The 9406-nt window shown below is 47.9% G+C and overlaps 1 protein-coding gene across 1 annotated transcript; it reads left to right on the top strand.

Moving 5' to 3' along the window:
• Positions 1 to 4491: 4491 nt before the first annotated feature.
• LOC123490446 (CUB and peptidase domain-containing protein 1-like) lies at positions 4492 to 8537 on the top strand. Its single transcript, XM_045220482.1, has 4 exons — positions 4492 to 4650; positions 4878 to 5061; positions 5499 to 5686; positions 8382 to 8537. The coding sequence occupies exons 1-4, from the start codon at positions 4495 to 4497 to the stop codon at positions 8535 to 8537; spliced, it is 684 nt and encodes a 227-aa protein (XP_045076417.1). The 5' UTR covers positions 4492 to 4494.
• Positions 8538 to 9406: the final 869 nt, after the last annotated feature.

Below are 9406 nucleotides of genomic sequence, written 5' to 3'. Positions count from 1 at the left end.
GTGTAGTGAAATGCTTGTGCTTCTAGCTCCGACAGTGCAGTAATATCTAACAAGTAATATCTAACAACTTCACAACATATACCCAATACACACAAATCTAAGTAAGGAATGGAATTTAAGAATATATACATACAGCTCTGGAAAAAATTTAAGAGACCACTGCAAATTATTCTTAAATCAGCATCTCTACATGTATGACAGCTATTCCATTCCAGTGTCTGTTGAATTCCAACACAGGCACACCTCATTCTACTGAATTAGGTACTGATTAGGTGATCACCTGAACCAAATCTTATTTAACGAGGAAAAGTATAAAAACCTCTGCTGTGGTCATCACTATCCCCTCTTGCAATAGGACCAGCTGGATGGCAAAAACAGTGCTAATAGTACCTCAAAAGTAATAACTATTGACCATGCCAAAAGAGTTGAAAAGGAAAGTTTTGAGTGAGGAAAGAAGGGTTCAATTCTGGCTTTACTGGCAGAGCATACAGGTGAGCGTCAGGTTGCTTCCATCCTTAAAATTTCAAAGACGGCGGTTCATAAGAACAAGGTCAGCAGCAGGCATTGGGACAACAAGCTACAGACCGGCAGAGGGCGAAAACAACTCTCTCACTGACCGGGATGACCGCCAACTCATTCGAATGTCACTCAACAACCGTAGGATGCCATCAAGTGACCTACAAAAAGAATGGCAAATGGCAGCTGAGTGAAGTGCACGGCGAGGACGGTTCAAACAGCCTCCTAGGGGCAGGGCTGAAGTCGTGCAAAACTAGAAAAAAAACTTCAGCAATGAGAAGCAAAAGAAGAGCCAGGCTGAGGTTTGCAAAAGACCATTAGGATTGGACCGTAGAGGACTGGAGTAAGGTCATCTTCTCTGATGAGTCCAATTTTCAGCTTTGCCCAACACCTGGTTGTCTAATGGTTAGACGGAGACCTGGAGAGGCCTACAAGCCACAGTGTCTCGCACCCACTGTGAAATTTGGTGGAGGATCGGTGATGATCTGGGGGTGCTTCAGCAATGCTGGAATCGGGCAGATTTGTCTTTGTGAAGGACACATGAATCAAGCCACGTCCAAGGTTGTCCTGGAAGAAAGCTTGCTTCCTTTTTGCTCTGACATTGTTCCCCCAACTCTGAGGATTGGTTTTTCCAGCAGGACAATGCGCCATTCCACACAGCCAGGTCAATCAAGGTGTGGATGGAGGACTACCAGATCAAGACCCTGTCATGGCCAGGCCAATCTCCAGACCTGAACCCCATTGAAAACTTCTGGAATGTGATCAAGAGGAAGATGGATGGTCACAAGCCATCAAAAAAAGCAGAGCTGCCTTTAATTTTTGCGCCAGGAGTGGCAGAAAGTCACCCAACATCAATGTGAAAGACTGGTGGAGAGCATGCCAAGACGCATGAAAGCTGTGATTGAAAATCAGGGTTATTCCACCAAATATAGATTTCTGAACTCTTCCTTAGTTAAAACATTAGTATTGTGTTGTTTAAAAATGAACATGAACTTATTTTCTTTGCATTATTCGAAGTCTGACAACACTGCATTTTTTATTATTTTGACCAGTTGTCATTTTCTGCAAATAAATGCTCTAAATGACAATATTTTTATTTGGAATTTGGGAGCAATGTTGTCAGTAGTTTATAGAATGAAACAAAAAATTTAATTTCACCCAAACACATTTTTACATTTTACATTTTAGTCATTTAGCAGACGCTCTTATCCAGAGCGACTTACAGTTAGTGAGTGCATACATATTTATTTTTTATTTTTATTATTATTATTTTTATTTATTTTTCATACTGGCCCCCCATGGGAATCGAACCCGAACCCTGGCGTTGCAAAGCATCAGCTCTACCAACTGAGCTACATACCTATAAATAGTAAAACCAGAGAAACTTATATTTTTGCAGTGGTCTCTTAATTTTTCCAGAGCTGTAAATGGACAAGCAATGACAGAGCGGCATGGACTAAGATAAGATACAGTAGAATATTATAGAATATAGTATATAGATATGAAATGAGTAGTTCACGATATGTAAACATTATTAAAGTGACTAGTGTTCCATTTCTTAGTTGCTAGATATTTCAATGGGCAGCAGCAGCCTCTAATGTGCTAGTGATGGCTATTTAACAGTCTGATGGCCTTGAGATAGAAGCTGTTTTCATTATCTCTGTCCCATCTTTGATGCACCTGTACTGACCTCGCCTTCTGGATGATAGCGGGGTGAACAGGCAGTGGCTCGGGTGGTTGATGTCCTTGATTATCTTTTTGGCCTTCCTGTGACATCGGGTGATGTAGGTGTCTTGGAGGGCGGGAGACCGCACCACCCTCTGGAGAGCCCTGTGGTTGCGGGCGGTGCAGTTGCCGTACCAGGCGGGGATACAGCCCTACAGGATGCTCTCAATTGTGCATCTGTAAAAGTTTGAGGGTTTTAGGTGCCAAGTCAAATTTCTTCAGCCTCCTGAGGTTGAAGAGGTTCGTTGCGCCTTCTTCACCACACTGTCTGCGTGGGTGGACCATTTCAGTTTGTCAGTGATGTGTACGCCAAGGAACTTGAAGCTTTCCACCTTCTCCACTGCGGTCCCGTCGATGTGGATAGGGGGTGCACCCTCTGCTGTTTCCTGAAGTCCCGATCATCTCCTTTGTTTTGTTGACGTTGAGTGAGAGGTTATTTTCCTGGCACCACACTCCCAGAGCCCTCACCTCCTCCCTGTAGGCTGTTTCGTCATTGTTGGTAATCAAGCCTACTACTGTTGTGTCGTCTGCAAACTTGATGATTGAGTTGGAGGCGTGCTTGGCCACACAGTCATGGTTGAACAGGGAGTACAGGAGGGGGCTGAGCACGCACCCTTGTGGGGCCCCAGTGTTGAGGATCAGCAAAGTGGAGATGTTGTTTCCTACCTTCACCACCTGGGGGCGGCCCGTCAGGAAGTCCAGGACCCAGTTGCACAGGGCGGGTTCAGACCCAGGGCCTCAAGCAATGATGAGCTTGGAGGGTACTATGGTGTCGAATGCTGAGCTATAGTCAATGAACAGCATTCTTACATAGGTATTCCTCTTGTCCAGATGGGATAGGGCAGTGTGCAGTGTGATGGCGATTGCATCGTCTGTGGATCTATTGGGGCGGTAAGCAAATTGTAGTTGGTCTAGGGTGACAGGTAAGGTAGAGGTAATATGATCCTTGACTAGTCTCTCAAAGCACTTCATGATGACAGAGGTGAGTGCTATGGGGCGATATTCATTTAGTTCAGTTACCTTTACTTTCTTGGTACAGGAACAATGGTGGCCATCTTGAAACATGTGGGGACAGCAGACTGGGATAGGGGAGAGATTTACGGCTAGGGATGCCGTCTGGGCCGGCAGCCTTGCAGGGGTTAACATGCTTAAATGTCTTACTCACGTCGGCCACCGAGAAGGAGAGTCCACAGTCCTTGATACTGGGCCACGTCGTTATCCTCAAAGCGGGCGAAGAAGGTGTTTAGCTTGTCTGGAAGCGAGACGTCGGTGTCGGCGACGTGGCTGGTTTTCCTTTTGTAGTCCGTGATTTTCTGTAGACCCCTGCCACATACGTCTCGTGTCTGAGCCGTTGAATTGCAACTCCACTTTGTCTCAATACTGATGTTTTGCCAGTTTAATTGCCTTGCCGAGAGAGTAGCTACACTGTTTGTATTCTGCCATATTCCCAGTCACCTTGCCATGGTTAAATGCGGTGGTTGCGCTTTCAGTTTTGCGCAATGCTGCCATCTATCCACGGTTTCTGGTTAGGTAGGTTTTAATAACACCTTATGCCAAGAGATCCAAATCTCTTGACGAGGTCGCTTAGGGGTTGGGTTACGGTTGCTACAATATGCATTGTGCAGATAAGTGGGATTCAGTCAGAGCATGATGTTAGGATTGTGACCTCATTCTCCCATCAGAAATAACCATAGGACTCCCACAAATATATACAAGCACATACAAGCTACAACAAAATGCAACAATCCATCCAACCACGATAATACATTTCTTGACCTGTTTCCCATTTCCATACTGCCAAACCTGGTCCAGTTCTTCCGGTGCTTTCACCCCATCTGTTGGTTAACAATTGAAAATACATCCACTGAATTTCAATGTTGATCTCTCTGCACACTACTTTAGCTGCGTTTACACAGGCACTAATTGGTATTTTGACCATTCACATCAGATCTTTTCACATCAGATCTTTTCACATCAGATCTTTTCACATTAGATCTTTTCAGAGCTGATCTGATACCAAGTAGTGAAAAAGATCAGAATTGGCCTGCCTGTGTAAACACAGCCTTTTGTTTTCTATGAAAAAGCTTCTAAAAGGATTAGGCAAAAACAAATGTCAAGCACTATCAGTTGATAACAATAAAATTAACTGGAGCAACCAATTTATTTTTAATCAGGCGATTTCATGAATACCAAAGTAGCTGAGGACCAGACAACAAATGAACTGGTCCTATCTTTTTTTAATCAGGCGATTCCATGAATGCCAAAGTGGCTGAGGCCCTGAACCAGGTGGCCCTGCCGGTGGTGCCATTCAACACCTGTAAGAGGATGGACTACTGGTGGTTCCAGGTCAAGACCTCCATGATCTGCATGGGCTACACCTTGCCTGACGAGCTCAAGTCTGTCTGTCAGGTACTCTGTGGGATATATACCCGCATACTATAGAAAGCGCTTTGAGACCAAGTGGAAAAGTCTATTATACTGTATAATGCAAAAAGAAATCCATTGACTTTTGCAGTGATTACATGATTTAAACAAAGAAAGACTATTTGATTAATTTCACCATGTCAATGATATATGAATGATGTCATGGTTGTGTTGATGTCATCAATATGAAGTGCTGTTGTCATGTGACACAGGGGGATTCGGGCGGTCCCCTGGTGTGCCAGGACTCTCCCAATGCTCCCTGGGAGGTGCATGGCATCACCAGCTTTGGCCCCAACGGCTGCATCATGGACAAGAAGCCCTCTGTGTTCACCCGCGCCTCGGCCTACATCCCCTGGATGGAGAATGTCATCCGCAGGGACATGTACAACCAGCACAGTAGGTTCTGACTCTGAACTGGTCCAACTGGTCCAAACCGGTTTTAATCTCAAGCTTTTTTGGTTGATTTGGAGTGACGTGACATCTGTTTTTCTGCTCCTCTCGCATCTCTCTCTCTCTCTTTCTCTCTCTAACTCTCTCCTGCCCATCCCCTCTTTCTTTCTCTCTCCTCCATGTATCTCTCAAATGTCTCCCTCTCCTCTCCCTTCTCCCTATAACCCACCCATCCTCCACCTCCTGTCTCACTCACTCATTCACTCACTCACTCTCTCTCTCTCTCTCTCTCTCTCTCTCTCTCTCTCTCTCTCTCTCTCTCTCCCTCTTTCCGACCCCCCTCTTTCTCTCTCTGTCCCTTCCTGTCCTCCCCCCTCATTTCTCCTTCTCTGTCCTCCCTTTAACTCACTCCCCCTCCATTTCCCTCCTCTCTCTCTCCGTAGCATCTGGCTGCGGTGGGCTGAAGGATATGACTGGCGAGAGCGGCGTGCTGTCTAGCATGGGGCACCCGGCAGCTACAGTAACGGTGCCCGCTGCCAGTGGCACATCAAGGTGCCCGACGGTAAACGTGGTCCACCTGCGCTTCCACAACTTCTCCCTGGAGGACACCCAGCTGTGTCTCAACGACAAGGTCACCATAAACGACAGCTTAGCCAGCCTAGGTAGGACAGCCAGTATGTAACGGCCTTTGGTGTGTGTTTGGGGGTGGGGGGGGTATGTCTGTGTGTGTTTCCAATTTGTAAGTCGCTCTGGATAAGAGCATCTGCTAAATGACTTAAATGTAAATGTAAATGTGTGGCTTGCGTGTGCGCACACAAACACACCCTGTCTGACGATTCATTTGCGGGGGTCACTTGTGTCTGATAAATGAGATTACTCTGTGCTTTATTGTGTCTCCCTCACCCACTTCAATGTAATTACTTTCCAACATGATTAAGAGTAAATGACATTTCAGAGTCAAGTTGTTTGCTTTGGCAGCCGTACAAACTGACTGGAAGGCAAGATGAAACACTGTGACAAGATAAAGCTGTAACACAGAGAAAGCTCTTGTCTCTTCAACAACTGATATGCTTTGTCACCCAGGACACACATTGATGGACTTGAAAATAGGGCAGTTGAATATAATTAATTACAATAGACAGATTACTGTCGTTATTGTAATGACAGTTGTAGATTAAGGCCTAGGAGACTATGTTTGCACAAAAAAGATTCCGCCAACAATGTTTGATTAGCCTTTGAAACCCTTGATTTGTCTCATAATAGGAAGAAAGAAAGATCTTGCTTTTCTCCATCTATCCTGTATTTTCAAATCTCCTCCCTATAACCCACCCATCCTCCCCCTCCTGTCAGTACATATGAAGTCAGTGCATATGAAGGAATTCAATATTGCTTCTCTCTATCTATCCTGTATTTTCAAGTCAGTGCATATGAAGGAGAGGAGAGTGATGCACCCTAATGACCCCTTAATGTATCTTTATAACCTCACCATTTCACCTTATAACTGTCACGCTCTGGCTCCGGGACTTTGTATGTTGAGCCAGGGTGTGTTCGTTTTGTTGTGTTTTGGTTGGTTGTCTTTGGGTGTGTTGTCTTGGTTGTTCGTGTGACTCCCAATCAGTGGTAACGAGTGTCAGCTGTCGGCTCAGTTATCTCTGATTGGGAGCCATATTTAAACTGTGTGTTTTCACCTTGGGGTGTGGGTTTTTGTTCCATGTTCTGTCAGTGTCACAGAGGACTTCACGTATCGTCATTTTTTGTTTCGTTGGTTGCTTTAATTTAATAAAGTCAACATGTTACGCTCAACACGCTGCGCCTTGGTCCCTCAGCCTTAGGTCGTGACAGAAAAAACCCACCGTACCAGGACCAAGCAGCGTGTCCAGGAGCCAAGGGTATGGACATGGGAGGTGATTTTGGCGATAAGGGTCCTGGACTTGGGAAGAAATCCTGGCCGGATGGATCGCCGGCCATGGAGTGAGGCAGTGGAGAGGCGACGGAGAGAGGAGCAACGGCGTCAGCAGGGCCATCGTCGGAAGGACGAGGCAACCCCCAAAAAGTTTTTTGGGGGGCACATGTCGGCTGGCGGCTGGGCAGCAGGAGGCTGCCACAGGAGACGTGGAGAGAAGGCTGCGATTACGGGAGCCATTGGCGAGTAGAGGGAGGAGAAGTTGTTGTGGCACGGCGTGAGAGACTGAGGTGTGTTACCAGTCCGTCCGGCCCGTTCCTGATCCCGGTTAAGGCCAGTGGTGTGTTTCCCAGTACGGTGCCTGTTCCTCTCCACTGCCCGGTGTTTCCCCTTGGCTTCCTCTCCGTACTAAGCTATTTTTGCCCAGCCCAGCCCTGTTCCTGCTTCTCGCATCAAGTCTACGGTGTCGTCGACAGCCCTGCCCGGCCTGTTCCTGCTCTACATCAAGTCTACAGTGCGTGTTCCAACCTGTTGTTTCTGCTCTACACAAGTCTACGGTGTGCGTCGACAGCCCTGCCCGGCCTGTTCCTGCTCTACGCACCAAGTCTACGGTGTCAGCGTCGACAGCCCTGCCCGGCCTGTTCCTGCTCTCGCACCAGTCTACGGTGTGCGTCGACAGCCCTACCGGCCTGTTCGCTCACCGCCTGTCTGCGGTGTGCGTCGACAGCCTGCTGCCCTCCGTTCCTGCTCCTGCTTATTGTCGGTCCCCGGTTCCCCCGCACCCCAAGCTGGCCGTCGCTGGTCTCCTGCTACCAGCAAGGGGCGCCGATCCAGCCCATTCCTGCTACTCGCACCAAGCCAGGGATGCGAGTCGTCAGCCTGGTGAGGCCCGTTCGCCCACGCATCAAGCCTAAGGGTGCTTATCGGTCAGCCAGGTCGTCCGTTTCTGCCTCTGGCCTCAAGCCAGGTGCGTCGTCAGTCCAGATCCTACCAGCTGGGTCGGATCGGACCGGGGCGCTCTGGGGGTTGAGGAAGGGTGGTGGTCAAGCCCGGGCGGGCCGCCTCCGAGGAGCAACACCCACCCAGCCCTCCCTGTTTGGGGTTTTGGGTTGTCAGCGGCTTGTGCACGCTGGCTCCGGGACTTTGTATGTTGAGCGGGGTGTGTTTGTTTTGTTGTGTTTTTGTTGGTTGTCTTTGGGTGTGTTGTCTTGGTTGTTTCGTGTGACTCCCAATCAGTGGTAACGAGTGTCAGCTGTCGGCTCGTTATCTCTGATTGGGCATTTTTATGTTTGTTTGTTTTTGTGAGGACTTCTATGCATTGTTTTGTTGTTTGTTATTTATCGCGGACATTGTCGCTCCTTCGGACCTAGTTGAGTCTCGGTCCCGGACAGACTGAGCCCTCTATTTCACCTCCAACAACAAGGTGGTGGACACCGGCTTCAGGGCCTCCTGGAAGGCTGTGGACCCCTGTGAGGGTGAGTGGAGCTGGGCTTCAGGGCCTCCTGGAAGGCTGTGGATCCCAGTGAGGGTGAGTGGAGCTGGGCTTCAGGGCCTCCTGGAAGGCTGTGGATCCCAGTGAGGGTGAGTGGAGCTGGGCTTCAGGGCCTCCTGGAAGGCTGTGGACCCCAGTGAGGGTGAGTGGGGATAGACGTTCCTACTGGAAGAAGCTTCTAAGCACAGTTCTAGGATCAGCACCTTTAGTAACCCTCCTAATGTGAACATTCACCATATGGGCCATGGCGGAATACATAGCTGACTTCAGATCAGTGCTTAGGTGCAACTTCAGTCTTCACCCCTAAGCCTAACATTCCTATGGGTTTACACAAATACTTTTAGAATAGCACTCTAAACTGAGGTCCTGACTCTCTCTCTCCCTCTACCTCTCCCTCCTCCCATCTCCCCGTCTCCCCACCCTTCTCTCTCCCCCTTCCCACTACAGTTCCATGTGGAGGTGTCTTCAGCAGTGATCAGGGAGAACTCACCTCTCCTAACTGGCCTAATGACTACCTAGACCAGGCTGTGTGTACCTGGCATATCTCCATCCCCGCAGCTAAGAACATCCATATTGTCTTCACCCATTTTGAGGTGCAGGCCGTGGAACCAGCTGGGACAGTGTGTGGACTACGTGGAGATCTACGGTGGAGCAGGGCTGACCTCACAAGGTTGGTACCATAGAGATAAAACAATAGAGATGCCATTGAAATAGAATTCATAGAGAGGATAATTTGTTTAATTTCTGCAAACTGCTGTTGATTCAAGTTTCATATTGTCCTTTTTTCAGTTGTACATTACCTTGATCAATGTAACTAAGTACATGTGATAAATCTACATTACTTCAATAACATACATTTCTTATTTATGATTGGTTACCTGTGCAGGTCGCTTCTGTGGCTTTGCCCCGCCCCCTAATGTTACTGTCCTCGGCAACACGGCTGTGGTCCGTTTCCT

Source organism: Coregonus clupeaformis, unplaced genomic scaffold (genome assembly GCF_020615455.1).
Source record: "Coregonus clupeaformis isolate EN_2021a unplaced genomic scaffold, ASM2061545v1 scaf4003, whole genome shotgun sequence".
Taxonomy (NCBI): Eukaryota; Metazoa; Chordata; class Actinopteri; order Salmoniformes; family Salmonidae; genus Coregonus; species Coregonus clupeaformis.
The sequence above is the reverse complement of the archived record's forward strand: the minus strand, read 5'-3'. Positions and strand labels throughout refer to the sequence as shown.

Bases quoted from the DNA above. Each gene is read 5' to 3' on its own strand.
- LOC123490446 (XM_045220482.1), top strand. From the start codon at position 4,495: ATGAATGCCAAAGTGGCTGAGGCCCTGAACCAGGTGGCCCTGCCGGTG. The intron at 5,062-5,498 runs GTAGGTTCTGAC...CTCTCTCCGTAG, and splicing joins GGACATGTACAACCAGCACA to CATCTGGCTGCGGTGGGCTG. The intron at 5,687-8,381 runs GTCACCATAAAC...TCCAACAACAAG, and splicing joins AGCTGTGTCTCAACGACAAG to GTGGTGGACACCGGCTTCAG.